Below are 24,894 nucleotides of genomic sequence, written 5' to 3' on the forward strand. Positions count from 1 at the left end.
TCCCATAATAACAAAGCAAAAACGTATTTTTAATACATTTGCAAAAAATCTAAAAATAAGTATAAGTATACTTTTCTCAGTACTTTGTTGAAGCAACTTTGGCAGCGATTACAGCCTCGAGTCTTGGGTATTATGCTACAAGCTTGGAACATCTGTATTTGGAGTTTCTCCCATTCTTCTCTGCAGATCCTCTCAAGCTCTGTCAGGTTAGATGGGGAGCGTCGCTGCACAGCTGTTGTCAGGTGTCTCCAGAGATGTTTGATCGGGTTCAAGTCCGGGCCACTCAAGGACATTCAGAGACTTGTCCCGAAGCCACTCCTGCTTTGTCTTGGCTGTGTGCTTAGAGTCGTTGTCCTGTTGGAAGGTGAACCTTCACCCCAGTATGAGGTTGTGAGCGCTCTGGAGCAGGTTTACATCAAGGATCTCGCTGTACATTGCGCCGTTCATCTTTCCCTCGATCCTGACTATTCTCCCAGTTCCTGGCGCTGAAAAACATCCCCACAACATTATGCTGCCACCACCATGCTTCACTGTAGGGATGGTGCCAAGTTTCCTCCAGACATGACGCTTGGCATTCAGGCCAAAGAGTTCAATCTTGGTTTCATAAGACCAGATAATCTTGTTTCTCATGATCTGAGAGTCCTTTAGGTGCCTTTTGGCAAACTCCAAATGGGCTGTCATGTGCCTTATTCTAAGGAGTGGCTTCCGTCTGGCCACTTTACAATAAAGCCCTGATTGGTGGAGTGCTGCAGAGATCTTTGTCCTTCTGGAAGGTTCCTCCATCTCCACATAGGAACTCTGGAGCTCTTGGTCACCTCCCTGAACAAGGCTCTTCTCCCCCGATTGCTCAGTTTGTCTGGGCGGCCAGCTCTAGGAAGAGTCTTGGTGGTTCCAAACTTCTTCCATTTAAGAATGATGGAGGCCACTGTGTTCTTGGGGACCTTCAATGCAGCAGAAATGTTTTGGTACTCTTCCAGATCTGTGCATTGACACAATCCTGTCCCGGAGCTCTATGCACAATTTATTTGAGCTCATGGCTTGGTTTTTGCTCTTGACATGCACGGTCAACTATGGGATAATTTTATATTGACAGGTTTGTGCCTTTCCAAATCATGTCAATTAAATTTACCACCGGTGGACTCCAATCATGTTGTAGAAACATCTCAAGGATGATCAATGCAAACGGGATGTACCTGAGCTCAATTTCGAGTCTCATAGCAAAGAGTCTGAATGGTTATGTAAAGGAATTTGTTTATTTTTTTATACATTTACAAAAATATGGCTGTTTCATAAAGTGGAAAAAGGGAAGGGGTCTGAATACTTTCCGAATGCACTGTTGTTATGGTCTTGGGAGTGGATGGCCCTTACATAGGTGAAATTTCCATTGCTTAGCTGTTATGCACTGACTACAGTAGCGTAGGCCTACTGTACTTTTCAGTTTGATGCCGGCATTTGAAGTCATCCTGTATTGTGTCGCTTTAATATTTAATTTCATAAAGCTATCAAGATGTTTTATGCATTTAAGCTTATTAAAATATTATTTAATTGAGCTTGAGATTGGAACCCATGCCGACTCTGGCATATTTGTGAGGACACATCATTTATTCAGTCTATTTCTTGCCTTGAACACAAAAAAGTTATTGATCTCAAATTTTGTTTTTTTTCTCTTAACAAAAATACATCTATCCCCTACAAATATGTACATTTATTATAATCCACATAAGAATACAGCACTTCTCTTGTGAAGCCTGCACGTAGACTACATACAGTAGGCTACTTGAACTGGCGCCCTAGTGGACCTGCAGTCTAAGATACAATGTAGGTAGCTAAGGTACTGCATTGTATACAAACACCGCTTCAAGGTGCCCCCTGGCTGGGATTTCTAAATATTTCTTTAGATATTCAAATCCTCCTGCTGTAGGGTTTATTTTCCTACTGCGTCGAAATGGGTCAAATTAAGATCTGACATCTGTAGTAACCACTACTGTAATGAACAACGTCACTTAGATCACATCATTTGACCTAGCTTGCCAGGCACCCTGCAACAACCTCCTCTTTTCTGTTTTACGATTGACTTCTCTAATGCTATTTTACTATTTCACAGTGAAACCGATTTGAACCAAAACCAGACATGCTGGATTCATTTAAAGAAATGTTAATCAGACGTTGTAAACAATAGTGTATTCCGAATGGAGACTTGTGGATTCATCAGATGTATAATACTAAGGTAATGCTGCTACTGTAGTTATGTTATCTTAGATTAGGCTGATTTAATCATGTCAATCTCAACAGCCCTATGCAAATCAATACAAATCAGAGGCTTGAGGCAAAGTCTGTTGTCGTCTATAAGGATATGTTTATCAGTAGTCATCAGAAAGCAATCATCCAGAAGTGATTTATAAGATTAGCTTACAGGGAATCTGTTCCAAACCCCCGTCTCAGCAACTAGAGCACCCTAGAAACATCTGAGCAGGCGTGTAATCTCATTCGTTGGCAGGCTTGTTCATGGGAGTAAGATACACACAGAGTTGCTGATGTGATTTCAGAGTGAATCACCTCGAAGAAGCAGGGAGTGGTGGTGGGCTGTGTTTGGGATAATGAATAGCAAACACATACAAAGTAACACCTGATTGAATGAAGTGTTGGAAAAGCGTCCCAGGCATGCTATTGTAGCCAGGCTCAAGGAGGCGGACAGATCGCTAGCGGACACAGTGTGGTTTGGACTGGAGGATATGAGAGGAAGTTGATAAACTCGCTGTGAATGTGATGGATGGCAGGGCTGTGTTGTTTCACCGCCCTGCCCACAGGTTCACGGCTCTAGCGCAGTGTGCAGGGAGGTAAAGTAAAGCTGATTTAGCCCTTTGCTTATTACTGAAGGTGGGGGAGTTCACTCACTCACTGAACTGAAGCTCCACCGATACACCGGGCTTAAGAGATTTCTGCGACCGACTGACTGAGGGGGCCCACTGTGTGAAGGGATTTGAAGTACAGGAGACTACAGGTTTTCTGATGTCACCGCCTGGGCGGGGCATTAAGGTAGGCCCGGTCTCCTCTGCTCCAACAGTCCTAGCATAGCGGATTCTGTCTTTGAACGCAGTGGAGATGGCAGGTCTTTAAGAGGGGAGAATTCAACACGGAGGCCAAGAGGTAAGAAGGCGTTACAGGTTAATGATTGGAGGAGAGGATCTGTTTTAGGACGAATGTGTAATGTTTAAACCTGTTGCCAGCATTTGAAAATAAAGCACAGGTGGACTTGAAGCACTCTAGTTTTGCTCTACTTCCTAGAGCACCCTGTCTAACTTTTGTTGCGTTGTTTCTTTCCTAAGACAGTGTTGAAGGGGAACATGGTGGGTGTACGTGCCTTCAGTTTTAGGATTATGTACACTTGTGTATTACTGCTACGATTCTTGAAAGTACATGCCTGGGTAATGACTTCAGACAAGACCAATGTGGGCCATGTTGCTTGCACTGTCATACAAGAATGTTGTAAGACCCGTTGGTTTGAGTAGCTAGTTTACTGGTTGTAGTTTGCTTGGATTCAATGGTTTTGTGGGAGTGTACAGTAGAGTTTCTGTTAACCCTGTATGTGTGAGGGCCGGTACAGTAGATTACTCAGGCAAGGCAATATTTTTTAAATTTTTTTAAAGTGGTGTGGACGTTGGTGGTGGTATGCATTGTTGCACTCTCGCTTCTTAAAATACACAGGGTGTTGTCCAGAGCAGAGCAGGAAGGCTTGTTTGCATAGCCACTTTGTTTGTCGCTTTGTTCATGAACCTACCTTTCCCCAAGGGACCTTTTTTTAGGCTACACAGCCGGTAAGAGACTTCAACAGCGGGGAAGGCTTCCTAATCTTTATGCATCAACTCTCAGTAAAATAATTCCATGTATTCACTGAACATAACTTCAGCTTGGCAACTCCAAGAACACTCTTGTCAGTCAGAAGCATAAACAATCTGTTCCCCCCCCCCCCCCCCCCTCAAGTATTTACTTTTCCCCTCAGGGTTTCCCATTGATTATGAAAGAATTTCATGGAAGAGGCTGAAAATGTCTTTCACGGGAACATGCCTATGATCCAGCTGCAAACATGTCCATTGGAATGTAAGGAATTTAGACAGCCCTTGTGGTGATGTTATTTGTGCCTCCCTTATTGGTTCAAAACAAATATAAGAATGGCATGTCAGGATATTACTGGTTTAAAAATGGTAACAATCAAAACAGAATGTATTTAATACAGGTCAGCGAGTAGGCTTGAGCAGGTTGCCTGCTTCCCCTTCGGCTTATTCATTCAGAGGAGCGAGTAGCAGCCTCCCTGATGCCGGCGATTTGATATTGCAATACTTGTTTTATAGGTTAGTTAATTATGTTTGCCCTAACAAAGACCCGGAAGTAGCCATCAAAGGTACGACACTATAACAACATCTGTGGATTGATTTGGAGACACCATAGTCATTACTGTTGAACTTCTATGGACTGTTGTCTCGGTCTGTCTGTCTCTCTCTCTCTCTCTCATATGCACACACACAAAGGCATCTCAGGTATATGAAAGTCGGTAGCAGTATGTGGATATTATGCCTTTGAGCTGTAGTCCTATTTGTGCATCGTCAGACAATAATGGAAGGAACAGGCCACATGCCTTTGATGCTAATCTAACAGTAGGATTATGAAAATGCAATATGGCTTCTTGTGTGCCGTCTGGATGTATTTGGTTATTGTCTGCTTTAGGTAGACTGAATGCGGACCTTCCTGCAGCTGCGTTGCACATTTGCGCAGTACCAGGTGTGAGCAAAAACATCAGAGGCTGATTTCACTCTACATCTGTTTTCATATTTCACACTACTGTAGTGATTCATCAATTGTTGGTGCCAGACTAACAGTAACTGATGGCTGGCAATGGTACCCCAGAGTTCACACAACTATTGTGTGTGTTCTGATACAGTCTGGCAACTGGCAAGTCCATAAGTATAGTAGGCCTCTTTCGACTTGTTTACCAAGGTTACACTCTTAGAAAAGAAAGTTGCTATCTAGAACCTAAAAGGTTTTGCCGGATGTCACCCTCTGAAGAACCCTTTTTGGTTCCAGGTAGAACTCTTTCCACAGAGGGTGGAAACCAAAAACGGGAACCAAAAACGGTTCTCCTATGGGGACAGCCAAATAACCCTTTTGTGTACTTAGTGGTAATGAATCAAGCTATAGGCTGTATCTAACACTCTATACATCAGTGGAGGCTGGTGGGAGGAGCTATAGAAGGACAGGCTCATTGTAATGGCTGGAATAAAATACTAGACAGTATCAAACAAATGGAAACCACGTTTGCCTCCGTTCAATATTCCGTTCCAGCCATTACAATGAGCCTGTCCTCCTATAGTTCCTCCCACCAGCCGCCGCTGGTATACATACACAGGATACACTCTGGTACACAGGATCAGCTGTATCAAGCCTGTGATCAATAAAAGACACGGAAAACAAAGGCACAAGACTTGTCATTTCCTCCTGTCTATTGACCAATCAGCATGTTCCCCGGTTGCGAATGGGTTTGTTTATGCACACCAGACCTCCTATATGCAGGGAAACACTTAGGGGTAAATGTAGGCTTAGACGGGTCAAGCTGCAACATGTCTCTGTCTATCATCATTCACCAGTCACCTCACTGTCTGGCAGAGGCTGCTGCAGAAACATGGGCTTGGATGAGGAAAACAGTCCTTTTTGTCTCTGCCTTCTCTGGATACGGCTCCTGAGAAAAGCTAGGCTGTTTTATAAACCCAACAATATTCTGTTTGTCTTTTGAGGACTTTTGACTAGTATTTGTATTATTCTATTGGTTATATTGGCACTTGCCTTTTGTTTCCAGAGTCTATTAAAGTGTCATTGTTGTAATTTAGACATGCCACTTATGTTGTTTCCTCTCTGTGGAAAGTAAGTAAATCTTGGCATAATTTCGACGAATGGTATAACATTTACATAGGGAGAGTGTAGCTCATTCCCATAATCGCATTGCCAAACAAACTTTTAGAGCCATGAAATCTGGACTTTGTACCCTAGCCTGGTGTGGACCACAGTAGTCTGTCTGTTTTAGCTGGGGGCGTCTGTTGACATATTTAGTCACAAGGCTATTCATGGACATTTCTGGTGGTTCTAGACTAGTTTTGTCTGTGTGTTAAATATAACTATAATTTAACACTTTGTCTTCCCTGCCTAATGTCTGTTTCTGATGCTCTAGGCTTCTGGACGCATAAGTCCCACGCTTTGTTAAAATCTAAAGCAGTTCAATGACTTTTAATTGCATCATTGTGCAACTATTGTGAATGAAGGTGGGGGCTTACTGGTGTTATTTACATGATTAGAACCATGGAATATTTGAGAATAGAACCCCCCTGAAGGAACAAATATTATTTTCAAGTCGGGGTTTAGTGGGCCTGGGCCCATCAAGTTAAGACATTTGCAAAAATGTCTCTTTTTTTTTCAGAGTAAGTGGTGACCTCTGAAGAAATCACACACTACAGGTCACGCAGCTTAGTCAATTGTGTTACTCCCCATTTGAATAACACCTTGAATAATTAATGACAACTTGAATTTATAGATTGTTTTAGTGACACATCATGTATACTGAATTTCACTGCCAGTTTCTCATACTGTAATGTGCAGTATCCCTCTGAAGGACAAAGTGTCTGACATCTTATCAGGAGATTTGTCCGTTTAAAACGCGTGCATGTTTGCTTTGGCTGATGGGTCAGCTGTCGCAGTCAGGTCTGTCTGTACAGTGAGTGAGAAACATTTTCAATCCGACCTAAAGAAAAAGAAAAATCGGCCATATTTTTATTTATTTGACCTAACTAGGCAAGTCAGTTAAGAACAAATTCTTATTTTCAATGACGGCAGTGTGGCAGTGTGGATTAACTGCCTGTTCAGGGGCAGAACGACAACGTTGTACCTTGTCAGCTCGGGGGTTTGAACTTGCAACCTTCCGGTTACTAGTCCAACTCTCTAACCACTAGGCTACCCTGCCGCCCCATGATTCCACTCTCCCCAGTTAGGCCCAGTCAGTTATAATGATGATGGTGTAATTAGTATAAAAGTAAGGATTGGCCACACACGTCTTCTGACAGACGGTCCGACTTTTTTCTATCCAGTTGTACACACCACACAGCAGATGCCACTTTACTCTGTATCGTTGGGAAAAGGCTAGTCAGTAATACCTGTTGTATGCCTGTTGTATTCGGCGCATGTGACGAATACAATTTGATTTGATGGTAATATTGCTGATTCGGTGATTAAAGGGGAGACTGATGGGTTTTAAAAGACACCTGTAGAGAGAGACATTTTAGAGAACAGTTCAGAGGAACAGAGACTTTGATCACTGTGCTCCACCTTTTTTTGTTTCTGTTTCACATGGGTTAACCTTTCACCTCACTGTCCTCAGGCCCAATGGACAAATCACTGCACTTGTGTCTTGTGACTTGTTTGCAAATGGAGCCCCAAACGCTTTCATCTAATAGCTGCTTACTTTAAGTTGGGAAGAAAGGATTCCTTTCATGCTATATAATGCAGTGTTATGTGTAACCAGATTTGTTTTATGCAATAACAGAATCTTGTCTCATGAAATGTCGTTTTTTAGATCTATTGCGAACGGTTAGGATTATTTTCGTGACAAAAATTACCCAGAGTCCTTCTCTTTTTCTACTTGTTCAATGCTTCTTATTTCTATGGATACCATCAGGGAAAGATGTGTATTCATACCAGTGAAATACTACCATATTGTTTTTAGACTGTAACAGGCTGATAATATTGTGTTTTTAATATTATTGTGTGAGGCTCATCTTGTCCCTTTTCCTACTGACAGAGTGTCAACCAAAAGCAAGGCACCCTCTCCCCCAGTATCAGTGAAGGGCCTGGAAGGTGCAGGCCTCTCCCAGAGACACTCTGTATCAGGATATCCTCTGATGACCATGGACCAGAAGGAGAACCTACTTGAACAGGACCTGACTCTGGTTGTGGTTCTGCCAGGCGGAGTGGAGAAGACGGCCACTGTCCATGGCAGGTGAGACTTGGGCTTAAGTCCCACATGCCACCTATTTAGTGCCTATAGACCCTGGTCAAAAGTAGTGCGCTAAAGAAATAAAGGAAGTGTCCCACTCTGACTAAACACCAACCAAGTGCTCCCAACTTTCCCTCCTTGAAAATGACCTCCAAGATATCCCCATGATTCCAAGATGAAGCGTGATCTAAATGTATTTTGAGCGTCAGAACAAAAATATAAACGCAAGGCAACCATGTTTCATGTGCTGAAATAAAAAATCCCGGAGATGTTCTATACGCACAGAAAGCTTATTACTCTCAAGTTTTGTGAACAAATTTGTTTACAACCCTGTTAGTGACCATTTCTCCTTTTTGCTAAGATATTCCATCCACCTGACAGGCATATCAAGAACAGCATGATCATTACACAGGTGTGCCTTGTGCTGGGGAGAATAAAAGGCCACTCTAAAATGTGCAGTTTTGTCAACACAATGCCACAGATGTCTCAAGTTGAGAGGGAGCATGCAATTGGCATGCTGACTGCAGGAATGTCCAACAGAGCTGTTGCCAGAGAGTTGCATGTTCCTGTCTCTACCATAAGCCACCTCCCAATGTTGTTTTAGAGAATTTAGCAATACATCCAACCGGCCTCTCAACTGCAGGCCAGGTGTTACCATGCCAGGACCACCCATGGCTCTGCCCCTTCCCAGTGATGCAAAATCCATAGATGGTATATGAGTACAGCACATCCTACCATTACATCATCTTTCCAAGGCTCTAATGTAATGTCCTATCTCTCTGAGTCAGATATTGTAGGTGGTGCTGTAAAAGCTGTGGTTTTGGTTAACAGTACTTGCACCATTAATTGCAACAAAAAAAAAGTTTTATGATGTGGCTGATTCCTTTCCACTTGCTAAGGTTTAATAATGTTATTTACGTTTTAGGCCCAGTAATCACATTTTATAGTTTAAATATGTGTAAAAAAAAGTATATATATATATATATATATATATATATATATATATATATATATATATATATTTCCTGAACTTATATGTCCTATATATAGGACACATTTAAACCGTAGTTAAAAAATAAATCATAAGGAATGTCTCTTTTACCATTTATGAAAGTGTTGTTCAATGTGTTTCTATGGGATTTGGTTCTATTGGTGAAATTCTATATATGCAAAAATTCTAAATATATTTTCATTGATACCTAAAGGGTTCCTAAAATGAATTATCAAATAGCTAAACGATCCATGGTATGACTGTCTTAAAACAAATTCATGTCAGTTTCTAAAAGCCCCCCCCCCCCCATCTTAGACTTTAGAGAATTAGCTAAGATTAATACATGTAGACTGTGTAATTTGCTACAGGCCCCCTGCACACACATTTCATGAAAGTTAGTCTTATGAAGTCTGGATGATGAAACTCTCATCCACACCAATTCAGCTGAGACCAAAACTAATCAGACAAACATGAGATTAATATCTCACAGTCAAAGGGCTTTGTTGTTTTTCAGAACAAGGACTTTGTGTCCTGGTATGAAACTACAGGCCCACACTCTTCACTCGCCATCACTGAAGTTTACTCAAGATATCATTCTTCTATTTTTGCAAGACTCAAATACTCCATTGGTATATTGTGCCCCTTGCCCTCTCTAGCTTTAATCAAGACCAACTTTTAATATAAAAGGATTAAGCATCAAATTCTTAACCCTCTTTTATTTTACAGAGCACAGTGAACTCATTATGATAAGGATTAAACTTTTGGTATTATATTTCCAGAGACTGGAATTTGGAAACTGCTGCATAGCTTTGTGTGGATGCTGTTGCTAAATGGTTTTCCACATCACCAACAGTTGTGTGTGAAGCACAAACTGACAGCTCCTTGTGCAAAGCTTTATCACTGTGAAAAACTAGTGTAATAATGCATTACTATTACGTAGAGTGTAAAAGTCTTCTGTGATAGCATCTACTTTCGTGAGAGTAGTTTCTCCTTTGCATTTGCAATTTCCACACAAAAGTTCAGTGTTTTCTCGATACACACAGCCTTTGATCCTTAGCTTGGGCGATTATTACTACTAACCTTTTGTGTTTTTCAGCAAGCCTATGATGGATTTGTTAGTCATGCTTTGTGCCAAGTACCACCTGAACCCATCAGGCCACACTATAGAGCTCGTCACCACCAACAGAAACCACATCAAGTTCAAACCCAACGCTTTGATCGGGGCCCTAGAGGCAGAGAAGGTTTTGCTCAAGCCCAAAGGAATGGAGGAAAAGAGTAAGAAGCCTGGCCCTCAGATGCCAGAGGTACAGTTGAGACATCTGTGTTAGAAATGCCCTAGTTAAAATAATTGCTTTATCTTGTAATGTCTATATGAAATGATAGATCTATGTTTTTCTGGCAGTTTTTAATGAGGATAGTCATGAGGTCTGATAATCTAATTGCTTTGACTCTTCAGGCAACTGTCCGTCTGGTAATAAACTATAAAAAGACCCAGAAGACTATACTAAGAGTCAGCCCTCGAGTCCCCCTTGAAGACTTCTTACCAGCTATTTGTGAGAAATGTGAATTTGACCGACAGAGCACACTTTTATTGAGAGATGCCCAATCTGAGGATCCTTTGGATTTGACCTGTTCTCTCAATGATTTTGCAATAAGGGAGGTTTATGCAAGGGACACAAAAGGTAAGGGCTTCTCTTTAAAGCCATCAGCCTTTGAAATCTGAATAATTGCCATACATTCTGAACTAATCTCGGCCCCCAGAGCCAAATCTTGTGTGTTAAGTCTGTCAACAAGAGACTTATTCTGAATAAACACTATTCACCATTCATTCATTCATTTTACAATTACACAGGTGCATTTACTACCGCATATCATTTCCACCTTCTCTTCCATAGCTATGTACTCAGCAGATGTACCTGCCTCACCTACTACACCAACTCACCAAGGTCATCTAGGTAATGTAACATGATTTTACATGGGTTTTAGTTTTGCGATTTGTATTTACCAGTGACATTATGCATTTGAAGTTCATCAATACTTTTGACAGAGATTTAAGAAACGTTGTCAGTAAGATCAAATCAAAGTGTATTTGTCACGTGCGCCGACTACAACAGTGAAATGGCCGGGATCTGTATATTCCTAACAGATACCATTCCACCCAGCAAAGATAAAATCCAGAAGGAGAAAGAAAACAAGGGATTGTTCAGTCTATTCAGGAGAAGTAAGAAGAAACCTGAGCAGGTGTGTACTATGTTAAATTACAGGTCAGTTTTGGCTGATTTATGAGTTAAATGCGTGTGTGTGGGTGGGGCATGGGGATATTGTCACAGCCATGTGATTGGATAGTTTTCTCTTTGCTTACTGCAGAAAACAGGCCTTTGATCAGGATCTGATTGGATGTTTGTTTGCTCTTTGCAGGGAATGACTGCCAGTGCCCCGGCGTCCCCAGTCTTCCCTAGCAGGCCTCGACCTCTCAGCATGAGCTCACTCAGTGCCCACTCCTCCACATTCAACTGCAGCACCATGCCTTCTGACATGTCAAAGAAGAGACGGGCCCCTCTGCCACCAATGCTGGTGTCCCAGAGCCCCCCCTCTAACCTCAGCCATCGCCAGAGGTCCATCTCCGCCTCGGAGCCCGAAACCCAAACGGATGGTGACCAGGTGAGTGGGACTCAACCCGACTGGACCTGTGTTCTGGCTTTACCAGGTCTATTTGTAAAGGTAGTTATTAGTATGTCCAGAGAAATGGCTCATGATGCATTTTTAAAATTGAAATCCTAGACAAGTAAATCAATCATTTCAGGTAGGTTACTTCTTTGCATACTTCAACTAACTCGTTTTCCTCTTCTGTTGTGGAGATGACGACTGGTCTGAGTCGCAGAACAGAGTCTTCACTGAAGAGGACAAAGCGCAAGGCTCCTCCACCCCCCGCATCTCCTGGAGTGGTTGTCCAAGATGAAACTTTGCTAGATAGAGGTAGGAGAGGTTTCACTGAATTCATATGTACTGTATTGAATCGTCTTGTGCTCAAGCCCCTGTCTAGATACTGTATTTCAGGTGTAGTTTCTTACATTAGGGGGTTACCTGAAAAGTTTTTTGGATGTTGGTGATTTAGTTGCTCTTTCTTCTGGTGTGAGACCTTGAGTACATATATTGTACTTTGGTCTCTAAAGTCAACAACTGAGAATAGTAAATAAGACCAATGATTGATCAGTGGGAGTTGCAGTCATTGTATTTGACTCCAATGCCTCCTAGTGGTCAATATGAAACAGTTACAGAATGAAATAGCTACACTTGTGGAGCCTTCAGTACTCGAGAGTTTGAATACAATTCAGAAAAGCAAAACATTTTGTGATCTCATGGGAGAGATATATATATTATTATGTTCCTCCATAAGGGTAAACACCACGTTCTATCAGTACTTCCTCCCTCCTAAACTTGCAGCCAGCGAGTCACCAGATGAGGGTGCCCGAGGGAGATTCTGCGCTGGCGCAAGCTTCCTGTTGTCTCTCCTACCCACTCTGCTCTGCTGCCTCTTTCACCTCCTCCTCAAGCATCTCCTCTTCCTACGCTGGCCTGTTGCTTCTCCTTCCCACACGTTCCGTCGATCGGATGAACGTGTCCTGTTGATTTTCTTGCTGCGTGTTTTCACCTCAATATGATCAAATTGGTCAAACAAAACACACTCTTGAACACAACAATACAGACGTAAATACATGCATTACTTAGTTGCGATACATTGAACGACCGTTTCCAGACTTTTGATCCAATGCATGGATTTCTATGGGTTTATGATTATAAAGTGATGGAAATCAGACACACTGTTATTCAAGGGAAACCGGTCGGAAAGGACTATCCGGAAATCCACTACCTGCTATTGATTGAAAACCGGCTTTTGGTTACACCTGTTACTGACTAGCTTAGATTGGGTTGCATGCTTTCTGTGAGAGAGGAATGATCTTTAGTGATCTTTTTAAAGGTTAAATATACATGAAGTACGTTCTAATCACTCCCAGCCGTTCAGCAATACAGACAGCCCCGGGAGACTTTGCGTTGGATCTAGCCATCATCCTCTTGTTTATTCTGAATTGTGTTTTTGCATTTTCAAATGGCTCTTTTGATCCTTGTTTCCGCTCTGTTCCAGTCTTTTGTAACATGTTTAAAGTCTCCAGTTATGCTTTCCACACGTCAACTCCTTGTGTTGTCAGACCTGCGTGTATTTCATAGAAACTTAATTTGTACGTTCAGTATTTTGAATACTACACTAGCCAATTATCCCAGATCGTATGAATAAAAGATGTGACTGCTCTCTGCTTGTATTGCTACATCTTCAATCTGCCCTCTCTCCCCCGCTGGCTTCACATCATCGACTTTGCAGAGAAAGATCAAGCCCCGATTCTGGATGTCTCTCCCTGACGTCCCACGGCTGTTCATTTCAGTTCGACATCAGACTGCACAGTGAGGAGTCTCAGCTTTTGTATAACCAGCCTGCTGAGTATTCCTTCTGCTCTCTATTTCCCTGTGATGGCCTTGAAGTGCCGAGGGAAGAACTAGAGGGGAATATGAGGTACTAGATGTCTTCATTAAGCCCAATTCACTTGTCTGAAGTATCCCGAACACAATAATATTATGTTCGCTGTTGTGTGATTGTGAAAGTGACACTAGTAATTAGTGACATTTTTGGCCAATACCAATATTTTCCTTGCCAAAAAAAATACGATTTAACCAATATTTAACATTTTAGCGGCCTTTTATGCATTCTAGTACATTTTAAATAATCTACACACACACATGGACGCAGCGGTCTAAGGCACTGCATCTCAGTGCACAAGGCGTCACTACAGTCCCTGGTTCGAATCCAGACTGTATCACATCCAGCTGTGTTTGGGAGTCCCATAGGGCGGTGCACAATTGGCCCAGCGTCGTCCGGGTTTGACCGGGGTAGGCCTTCATTGTAATTAAGATTTTGTTCTTAACTGACTTGCCTAGTTAAATAAAGGTTACACACACCACACTGTCCAAAAAGTCATTTTGGGGGGGAATTTACTTATGTCCCCATTACCAGTAAAACATAATCAAAACCTATTTCTTTCACTTACTTACTGGCTGTGCTCTGTTTTGTTGTTTATTTGTTCAATCGTTTCATTCTCAACCAGGATTTCATCAAACATGCCAAGCAGTGAAGTTTCAGCTCTGTCTGTCCGCAGACTCTCTTCCTCTGTGCGCACTGTCACTGTGCCCATTTCCATCTTCTCCAGCTGTGTATGTAACATTTCACGTAAACCCTGTTTCTTGTCTGCATCGAAGTAGCGGTCTTGGTACATAGCATCGAGCATGGTGGTCACACAGTAAAGAGAGAATGCCACTGAATTGTTCACAGCCTGTGTCGGCAGTTTTGTTGAGCAGGCGTTTCGAATGGAGCACACTGGTGTGTTCATGTTTCAAACATGTCCTCAAATGCTATTGAAATGTCAGCAGAGGTATGACAACCAGCACATTCATGAGCATGCAATATGACCTTCCTCAGTATAAAATCCTCAACGACCCACTGTGCTGTCAGACTCGGCATGCTCGTGGGGCTGATATTGCTGGTCCAAATGTCAGTTGTGAAGCTAATACCAGTGACGCCACTACTGTGTAACTACGGTAGGGCAACATCTGAAAAATAGCTCACTTTATTGTGTGTACCGGTGCTCGACTAGTCGGCGAAAGCCAACATCACCCACGACACGACAGTTGATTGTCAAGTGCAATGAATTTCATTATCTTGGCGTTTTAGTTGTCTTTCTGAAATGTTCTTACTCTTTCAAATGACTGCTCGACTTGTTGACTGCTCGATCCACACAGCAGACATTGTGGGCTAGGTTAGGAATGCTGTGTTGTGCTAAATTTTCCATGGCGTCATTACGTCATGTGCATACCTAATATAACGTAGGTACGTCAGCTTTGACATCGGTTTTGCACATCTGCGTTAAACTAGACATCGGGCCGATGTCTAAATTTGCCTGACATGAGACCCATCTCGTCCAAAAAGTTGACTCAAGTTTGTTAAAAAAATCACCTGGAGCCACCTGGATGATCATCAAGACTCTTGGAAGAATGTTCTATGGACAGATGAGTCAAAAGTTACAACTTTTTGAACGACACGGGTCCCATTATGCCTGGTGAAAACACTGCATTCTACACTAAGAACCTCATACCAACGGTCAAGCATTGTAGTGGTAGTGTGATGGTTTGGTGATGCTTTGCTGTCTCAGGACCTGGACGACGTGCCTTAATAGGAGGAACCATGCATTCTGCTCTGTATCAGAGAATTCTACAGGAGAATGTCAGGCCATCTGTCTGTGAGCTGAAGCTGAAACGCAGCTGGGTCATGCAGCAAGACAATGATCCAAAACACAGAAGTCTACATGAAAATGGCTAAAAAAGCAAAAACAAAAATAGTTTTGGAATGGCCTAGTTAAAGTCCAGCCCTAATCCCAATTGAGATGATGTGGCAGGACTTGAAACGAGCAGCTCGTGCTTGAAAACCCACAAATGTTGCCGAGTTAAAGCAGTTCTGCATGGAAGAGTAGGCCGAAATTCTTCCACAGCGACATGAGACTGATCAACAACTACAGGAAGCGTTTGGTTGGAGTCATTGCAGCTAAAGGTGGCACAACCTGTTATTGAGTGGAAGGGGTAATTACTTTTTCAGACAGGGGCATTGGGTGTTGCATGACTTTGTTTATGAAATAATAAACAAAATTAGTATGTAATGTAATTGTAGCGTTATTTGTTCACTCAGGTTCCCTTTGTCTAATATTATATATTTTGGTGAAGATCTGATAACATTCAGTATCAAACATTTGCAAAGGTAGAGCATTTTAAATGGGGCAAATACTTTTTCACGGTACTGTAAGTATTCATACACCTGAGTCAATACTTTATAGAAGCACCTTTGGCAGCAATTACAGCTCTGAGTCTTTCTGGGTAAGTCTCTAAGAGCTTTCCACACCTGGATTGTGCAACATTTGCCCATTTATTATTTTCAAAATTCTTCAATCTCTGTCAAATTGGTTGTTGATCATTTCGAGGCAACAATTTGCAGGTCCACAGAGTATTATGTAGATTTAAGTCAAAACTGTGTCTCAGCCACTCAGGAACATTCACTGTCTTCTTGGTAAGCACCTCCAGTGTAGATTTGGCCTTGTTTTTCATTATTGTCCTGTTGAAAGGGAAATTCATCTCCCAGTGTCTGGTGGAAAGCAGACAAACAGGTTTTTTGTCTAAGATTTTGCCTGTGCTTAGCTCCATTCTGTTTCTTTTTAATCCTGAAACTCCCCAGTCCTTAACGATTACAAGCATACCCATAACCACTATGCTTGAAAATATGGAGAGTAGTAATGTGTTGTATTGGATTTGCCCCAAACATAACTTTGCGTTCAGGACAAAGTTAATTGCTTTGCCATATTTTTTTTCAGTATTACTTTAGTTCCTTGTTGCAAAGTGGATGCATGTTTTGGTATATTTTTTTATTCTGTACAGGCTTCCTTTTCACTCTGTCCTTTGTCATCTCCATCCTGTTGTGCTGCAGGTGGCCAACCTACTACACTGGAAGAGATCGTGGAGCAGGAGGAGACCACTGCCTCTGTGATCCTAGACTCTATGAGTGATGTCCAGGAGGACGACAGCAGCCTTAACCTGTCAACAGCAGACATCTCCGTGGACTCTGAGAGAACCGAGGGTCTCTCTCCATCCCCGGACGCCCCACATGCTGAGATGGAGACCTCCCCACTGTCTGAGAGCGAGTGCCCAGCGGGGGAAGATCAGTCTTGTGATCTGTCCTCAGATGGCAAGTACGAACTCTAGCAGTTAGTCCTACATTATGAATGAAGTAGTGCGTCTTTGACTTCGGTTTTTTGCATTGCTTTTCTTAACTCCTGTTTTTGACAGACTAGTCCACAGCATGGTGAACAACGCTGAGTGCACGGTTCCCATGCTGAGTGTGGGGATGGACACATCTGAAACAGAAGGTGCTGGTAGGTTTACAAGTAGTGATGAATTGAAATACATAAAGTTCCTAATGCGTTAACTATGGATGTAATGCTATAGCTTTAGAAGCAATGTGGCAAAATCCATGTCTACTTTGTACTAAATCATGTTTTTTATGTTCTCCAGAAAGCCCTCCATGCCAAGCAGAGGAAATAAGTGACCAGACAGGTTTGCCATGTGAAGATTCCACAACACAAGATGGGGCCAAAGGTGAATGTAGTACTGAGAGCTCTCCTACTATCAGCCCACCAGCAGCCCGGCCAGTGACACAGAGCACAGGAACACAGGCCTCCGATCAACTGGACACTGACCCCTCCTGTGATGAACCACCAGCGGCCACCAGCACCCCCTGTGTCCCTGCCAAAGCCTCTACCTCTGGAGCGGTGGTCCAGAAGAGGGACATGTCCACATCCACAGAGAAGCTGCTGACCACTGCTGAACCCATCACACCTGCCTTATCTCCTTCCTCAGCAGCCTGTCGGGACCAAACATCCACTCAAAGTGCCCCGGCCCCACCGAAGCCATCCAATGAGCTGACAAGGGACTACATCCCCAAGGTGGGGATGACTACGTACACTATCGTGCCACAGAAGACTCTGGAGAAACTGAGATACTTTGAGGTGGAGCTAACGTTGGAGTCCCCTTATGAGGCTCTAGAGAAGGAAGTAGATATTGGTTCACTTGAACTCAAAGAGGCTGAGCAGCTACAGGTCAGAACACAACAGACAGAGCTGCCGTCTACTGTACCTCGGGAAGACTATCAGTCTCAGCAAGTCCACAGCACTACTACTAGTGAGAGCACTGTAAATGGCAACCTGATCGAGTCTATTCACTCCCCCTCAACACCGACGACAATAATTCTTGCAAGAGATGACAAGATTCCATCCCCTGCTAGTGGTGGAGACCAAGCAGGCTCCATAGCAGAGGTCAAGGAGATGAGAATTCCACCCGCAACTAAACCCAAGCCTGGCTCTTTCCGCTTGCCACAGCACAAAAGAACACCTGGGTTTTACGTTACCTCGGCTGCAGTGAAATGTTTGAGTGCCAGTCCTGACGCTGGCCAGAGGGAGGCTCCAGGCAGTCTAGTGGCAACAGCAGCAGGGCAGGCCCTGCAGCCAGTAGGGGGCAGCTTACCCCCTCCTCCTCCTCCGGTGCAGTGGGACGAGGAGACATCAGAGGGCGTTGAGGTGGAGCTGAGGCCAAAGGAGGAAGAGAGCAGAAGTGTGCCCCCTCCACGGCCCAGTCCCGTCAGGGCGCCCCCTTCCCCAGGACTGAGCCTGGAGAAATTGAGGAGTTTTACTGCTCCCAAACCCTACTCTCCTACTACCCCCTCCCGCTTTGCCCAAGCTGTATCTTCGGCAGTCAAAAGGTCCCAGTCCTTATCCACTGGGTCCACCTCACCATCTCCTTGCTCGCCACCATTCTACCCAATCACAAGCAGCTTTTTTGTTAAAGATCCTAAAGGAACAGCTGGGGATAAGGTGAGTAGTTGCAGATGTTTTGTGTCATGTTCTTTCTATTAGAAGCCATCCAATGAGCTGACCACAGACTATTTATTATATTCTCTATATTAGAACATAGTGGGAATCTGGATATTTATCTAATTCAATGAATTTCTGAACGAGGATAGTGTATCTTCGCAGCTCAATGAAAGTTGCTTTTCCCTTAAAATTCAGAGGCTCAAATGTTGATTGCTTTGATACTTGAAGTTCTTTGAAGAAGTATTGAAGTTCAAAGCAAAGTACCTTTAAAAATACTTTGCAGTAGAATTGAATCTCTTCACGAGATGATTTAAAAGTGATCCATGTTTCACTGTCTGTGCTATCTTTAAACATTTGACTACCCTCAGATGAACTCTTCAGTCTGCTGTTTTCCCATGTCCTCTAGGGTCAGCTTTGAGACTTTTGAATAACACAGGAAAGGGGAGGTGTACTCCTCTGAGAATGTATATACAATTTTCTCTCAATGGAATTAGCACACTACAATGAGCTTTTGTTTCTAGGTTGGGTGTGTGTTTTTCCCCCCCCAGTGTGGCCTGGTAAACAATCCTAGCTGCTTATCCCACCTCTTAGACACCTTGACCTATGACACGTCCCCTCCATCAGAGACTGGGCCGGTGTGCCTGCGTGTCAATGATGTGCCTGTCCTTGGGGAGCCACACTTTGTATCTCCTTGTGAATAGCCTGAGCGCACGTCTTTTACCATAGTTATTCCTGAAGGACTCTCTGTACCAGGCCTATACCGTGGTGTACTGGTGGTTGATGTATCTAAAGCAGGTACAGCAGTGTCTTCTTTCGAGTTTCTCTGTATTGACTGGCACACTCAGTTCTGAGTCATGATTGATTGTGTACATTGTGTCTTCTCCGCTGAGCACAGGGCAGTGACAATAGCGATTGGGTGAAGGACAAAGGCTTGGAGCTCCAGGGAGTGGGGGACCCGTGCAGTGTCCCAGCCAATGACATAACTGTTCAGATGGCAGGCCAGAGTGACCCTGGGTGGCGCCTCAGTACGTGTGGAGAGGAGCTGAGAAGCAAAGGGTCAACAGAGACATCAACAGTAAGGACTAGACTGTCACATAACATGGTGTTAAGTGGGGAGGGACTGCGACAGTGTCATAGACTGCCTACTGTAATATGACACTCCCTCACCACTTAACACCATGTTATGTGACAGTCTAGTGCTTACTGTAGATGTCTCTAATGATCCTTTGCTTCTCGGCTCCTTTCCACACGTACTGAGGCGTTGCTCAGCGTCACTCTGGCCTGCCATCTGAACAGCCATGTCACTGGCTGTCCCCTTCCCTGAAGCTCCAAGCCTTTGTCCTTCTCAGACTACATGAATGTATGTATAATTGCGTTAAGTTTCAAGTTCCCTCTTCTTTTTTTTATTTTTATTTTCAGGAGCCTGATGTCCTGCCCTCGAGTCTGTCAGTGCCTGAGCCCAGGAAAGAGGAATAAAACTTTGTTTGATAGTTTTAAGACCTTGGTTGCTAGTCTTAACAACAACCTACACACTGTAGAAGACTACTTTTTCTGTTTTGTTATGAGATACAGTAATTTATGTCCTCCGCATATAATTTTGATGTTATGAAATAATTGTATGTATTATTCCCAATTGTGTTTGAAATTTGATTCATATTGGACTTTTCAGCTGTCTTATTTTGCCAACAAATATGTATATTATTAGTTTTAATAATGAGTTGTAATTTTCATTGAGAAAATACAGTAGCCTATTTAGTACTGTCTACCATTTTGAAGAGGTCAATAATTGGACTGACCTGAAAGTGGTACTTATAAATTCCTCAGTCCATTTTTTTATTTTCTGTTACTCATTTGGTTTTGATAAAGCTGTGCCCGGACATACACTGGTATGTAAAGTATTTCTCTGTTATGAATTAAAGTTACATTCACAGCATATTAAACTATTGACAATCAAAGAGTGTATCTCACTGACTATTTTCTGAACGACTTAAACACTAATTTGCAACCAAATCATATACACTAGACAATTAATGTTATTAAAAGTACAAAAGGTCCCGTAACTGAAACGAAGCATGCTTCAACTACAATTAAACGGTACAAAACAACATCCCATAAAAAGTAAGATGATTCTTCTCTCTACGGATCTCAGCGCCAGACCCCTCTCAGGTAAAACGTGAGGGCTGTGCATGACGTAACGCATACGTAAATATAAACACCTGTCTAGGGAGAACGCGTGGACTAGATGAGCAAACACCTCAAAGGCAGGGATGAAGACGAGAGAGGAAGCGATATGCAGTAACAGTGCCATTTCAGCCAGCGGCAGGTATTATGTTACAATAAACCATGTTCTAGGGAGCGCTGGCATAAGCTAATTGTTTGAGTTATACCGATAAAGAGTATAGCTAGCCCCTACTGTGTAATTATGTTAATGTCGATGATTACATGGTGTCCTCGACCTATCCATTGTGTTTTTAGATGTCCTTCGAATATGTTGACTCGTAATCTTATTTTCTGACAGACGATGTGTGTGATGCATGTTATTGTGACCGTAAAGGTAAAACACGTGCAGCCTACCTGTCTATGTCATAAGAGGCTGAGGTGAAATAATGTAGCCTTTTAAAAGCTACAATGTCACTTTTTGGCAACCGGACCAAATTAACATAGAAATTGAGTTATAGATCTATCATTATAATTGATAACAAGTCTAAGAATCTACAGTGTGCAACTGCAGCCCACAATTCGGACGTTCCTGCGTGTGGGCATTCCTGCAGCCCTCCCACCGCCCAGTATACTATTGTTTCCTTCATGACCCACCCCCTCCTTTAAAGTTTTTAGTTTTGGCGTCATTTACTTTCGGTTTTGTAAACCAGCATCAAACAGCTGAAAATATATTTTACATAACCGCTGTGATATACAATATTTTGGGTTTAGATGGTACAAGGATTATCTACACAATGACTGCTTGTTTTGGCACATAAACTGAATTTAGGCGGACAAATCGAATTTTAGCAACCAGTAAATGGCGAAGCGATTTCTGCATATCGCATCTTAAATGGAAATTGAACGGTTATGGGAAAATACAACTAAAGGCTGTAACCCTTCATTATACATTCACGATTCAAAACGTAATTTCAACAATTTTCAGCAAAAACAAACCGATAAAAAACTACAACTTTGTCATGATGAATATTACAAATAAGACTATTCTAGCTCTTTATTTCACACATACTACCGTAATATGTCACTTCAATACCATACTACTGCCATCTGGCTGTTGTTTGTATGAACCTACCGAGTCATGGCTCGACATTGAAATCCATATGGCCTAGCCTACTTGTCATTATTAGAGCACAAGGCCATATAGGGTGCAGTCACCTAACCGTCACTAAAGTAATAACAATAGTATCCTATTATAGCACTTAACTGACCATGACTAAATGTGTAAAATATTTATGTACAAATGTTAAATTATTTATAATGTATGACTTAAATATCAAGCTGTTATTGGTCAAATATAATAATTATTAAATAATAATGTCTTTGCTTTTGGTCTTGACGATAGTAAGTTTGATAGAGGCATGATCAAGTTGGTGCATAGCCGTTAGGAATTAAATAATGAAATATATTTTTTTATATTTTTTAACCATTTTGCTTCCAAACCCTGAATAGGTTTGAAATTCATTGCAGGTTATTGCCTCATATAAAATTCTTCAAGAATGGGTGTGTATTTTTAGTAGTTTGATAAGGAGACCTCTAAAATATCCACTTAGGGCCTATCTCCTGCAAAACACTCAGAGGCTAAAAGCTCTTCAGCCTAGAGCTTTTGTACACTCAGGGAACAGGCTATGCTGTACAGATTTAGCAAATGTTATCTACACGTGTTCAAGTATTTTCTCCTAGAGTTGCAAAGAGTGTGTGCTCGACAGATGCATGTTAATCTTTCATTATAATGAGCAGCGATATCTCTGAATATACAGTATTGAGAGTGGTTGAGGACACCAGGCAGTCTGAGTGTTTACAAGTGTACTATTGTAGGCTGTAAATTACAGCCGGTAATTTATTATGCTCTTGGGTATTTTTCCTGTCTTTTTGTATGCCTGAGTTCATGCAGTGGAATAAGAGGGCATGATGTGATAGTCCCCTGAAGTGGATCCAGCTGAACATTTTTATTTACTGAGAACAGTTTTTTTTCCCCTTCTTTACAGATGCCAGTTTGCTCAACTGATGGATTTAGCTAATTAAAATAATAATAATTTAACGGACTGTATCGCTAAATATTTGGCTTGGACCGGATACCGGGGTATTTTGAAATACTGACAATGATTTTTCAATTAGTGTCGTTTTTATTACATTTTTTATTCACAATAATTAAATTGAGCCAGTCACATGGTATGCTTGTTTACAAAGAGCGCATGGAGCAACATTATGTTTCGTGTTGAGCAGCACAAGAGAGGTGATCAAGTTACACTTGGAATTCACTACTAATGTTTGCCAGCTAAATATCTTATAACTAACTACAAGTTGACTATCTAAGTGCCAAATAGATTTTCTCCAGCTCAGGGCTCCAGCTATGCATTTGTTTCGCTAACTTGCTAGCAGTGGGTGGCTAGCTTTCAAGAGCAAGTTACCTTGGTTACAGCAGAGACCATCAATCCCCTCCAGGATTAAGTGTGGGTAGCCTTTTGAGATAGTTGTTTAACTTTATGTGCTTGGTTATCTGTCCTTGCATTTAATTTGTGTTTGCTTGCGTTTGTTAGCATTTACCTAGCGTCTGCTATGGGAAATAGCAAGTACTTGATAGCATAAAAAAAAGAAATGAGCTCCTCTTGTGTGCGCTGCCGGTAATACCATATACCCTGGTATGGTACAGGAACAGTATGAAGGCATGGCAATCTGGATACCGCCCAACCCTGCTAAATATGCGGTTCTGTTTACATTGATGTGCATACCAGTCAAATTTGTATTGTATAGTTACAGTGTCACACCTGTAACAGACAGAATGTGTACTTTTTGAAAACACCATTGAAATACTAATATTAATAATAATAATAATAATATTCAAGTCTATTCCACATGGATTATCCTTTTAAGAGTAGAATTACAGTTTTAAAGAAGAACCGTCTACATTGGTAAAAAAAAATAATGTTTTGCCTCTTTTGGCAAATCTGTTATCCATGCATGTCAGTAAATCCGGGATCAGTGAATTTAGCTGTCTTTTCCCTGTTTTCAGAAGGGATTTGTAAAGCAATTTAAGTTGCTTTTATACATTATTAGGTGCTATACTTAAAAATGTATCATATCAGTTATTATTGAGTGTTCTTCACTTTTAAGTGTCACTCTTTTCTGGTAATAGTAATAATCTACTGAGAAAATACTTTCAGGCCAAAGTCTTATCTACTAATTGGGGAGTATTTTCAGAACTTTGTGTAAAACTATATCTGGAAAAAAGACCATACTGAGTTATTCAATAGTAACGGTCAACTTTGGCAAATCACAGGTGTGGAGTGGTCCTGTTATTTAGATTATACCCAAGAAGCATGACAATATTCATGACATCATTGGTACTGAATGTGTTGTGCCAGATTTCTTTCTTTACGTCTTCATCTGCCACGACTCTGGATAGAATTCACCAGAGATGGACAAAAAGAAGCGGACAATCCCTCAAAAGTATTGGTGGTATTTGATATGTAAATTGCAGACAGTAATGTGTAGAGAATCTGATTCTCTCTTTCCTGCTCTCTCTTCCTCTCTCTCTTTGTGCCCCCTCCCAGTAGTTACATTACTTTACAGTAGTAATTTTAGTGTTGCCTACATACTGTAGACATGACAAATTTGGAAGTCGGTAACATTAGAGTATATCACATAATATTATATTTCACATTAAATTACTGTAATCTGCCTGTTGGATCGAGAATTGTATTCTTCTGCTTTTAGCTTTGGCACTTCTTGAGTTGGAGCAAAACAGCCAAGTTTCCTAAAACTTTTTTTTTGTCACAGGGTTTTGTCTATTGCTAGCATCTAGCAGCATGAGGTGTTTTGGCTGCTCAGTCATACACATAATGGCTCATACAACATTTCTCTCTAATCATCAAACCGGGACTCCAAGAAATGATAGATTGGGGTATTATAGCTTTCCTCATTTCTGCGTCAACAGAGGATGAAGCATTAGAAAGGTATTTGAATTCTACGAGTTCCTCCGTTAGAGCAGCTGATGTAGTGTAGCCAGCTGGGACTGGGGAGCGGGTGGGGTCAGACTGCTTAGTAAGTTGTGCTGTAAAAGTCAAATGGGGGTGAGAGTCTGTGTGTTACGTGCTGTTTTTCTAATGCGTAATTATGTTTCTACGTAACAGCCTAAG

At 41.9% G+C, this 24,894-nt stretch overlaps 2 protein-coding genes across 6 annotated transcripts in view; both read left to right on the forward strand.

The window, feature by feature from the left end:
• Positions 1–20,493, forward strand: part of cobll1b (cordon-bleu WH2 repeat protein like 1b) — a 36,974-nt gene extending 16,481 nt beyond the window's left edge. For 2 of the 4 annotated variants that reach the window (XM_036958865.2, XM_036958864.2), the window contains exons 3-13: positions 7,838–8,035; positions 10,120–10,327; positions 10,480–10,705; positions 10,919–10,978; positions 11,170–11,264; positions 11,442–11,684; positions 11,882–11,999; positions 16,600–16,861; positions 16,959–17,044; positions 17,184–18,538; positions 19,958–20,493. In XM_036958865.2, the coding sequence (XP_036814760.2) occupies positions 7,838–8,035; positions 10,120–10,327; positions 10,480–10,705; positions 10,919–10,978; positions 11,170–11,264; positions 11,442–11,684; positions 11,882–11,999; positions 16,600–16,861; positions 16,959–17,044; positions 17,184–18,538; positions 19,958–20,014 (2,908 nt within the window). In that variant the 3' untranslated portion in view covers positions 20,015–20,493. Of the gene's footprint in view, positions 1–2,335; positions 3,148–7,837; positions 8,036–10,119; positions 10,328–10,479; positions 10,706–10,918; positions 10,979–11,169; positions 11,265–11,441; positions 11,685–11,881; positions 12,000–16,599; positions 16,862–16,958; positions 17,045–17,183; positions 18,539–19,957 lie in introns of those variants that run through there. The other 2 variants (XM_090215625.1, XM_036958866.2) reach the window with 2 other exon arrangements.
• Positions 20,494–20,752: 259 nt separating this feature from the next.
• LOC110501496 (growth factor receptor-bound protein 14) overlaps positions 20,753–24,894 on the forward strand; it is a 63,772-nt gene continuing 59,630 nt past the window's right edge. The window contains exon 1 of one of the 2 annotated variants that reach the window (XM_021579095.3): positions 20,753–20,861. Coding sequence is in view for 1 of the 2 variants with exons in the window: in XM_021579097.3 (XP_021434772.1) it covers positions 20,806–20,861 (56 nt within the window). In the remaining variant the exon portion in view is untranslated. The remainder of the gene's footprint in view (positions 20,862–24,894) is intronic. The other variant, XM_021579097.3, reaches the window with a different exon arrangement.

Source organism: Oncorhynchus mykiss, chromosome 22 (assembly GCF_057628025.1).
Source record: "Oncorhynchus mykiss isolate SJ-2025 chromosome 22, ASM5762802v1, whole genome shotgun sequence".
Classification (NCBI taxonomy): domain Eukaryota; kingdom Metazoa; phylum Chordata; class Actinopteri; order Salmoniformes; family Salmonidae; genus Oncorhynchus; species Oncorhynchus mykiss.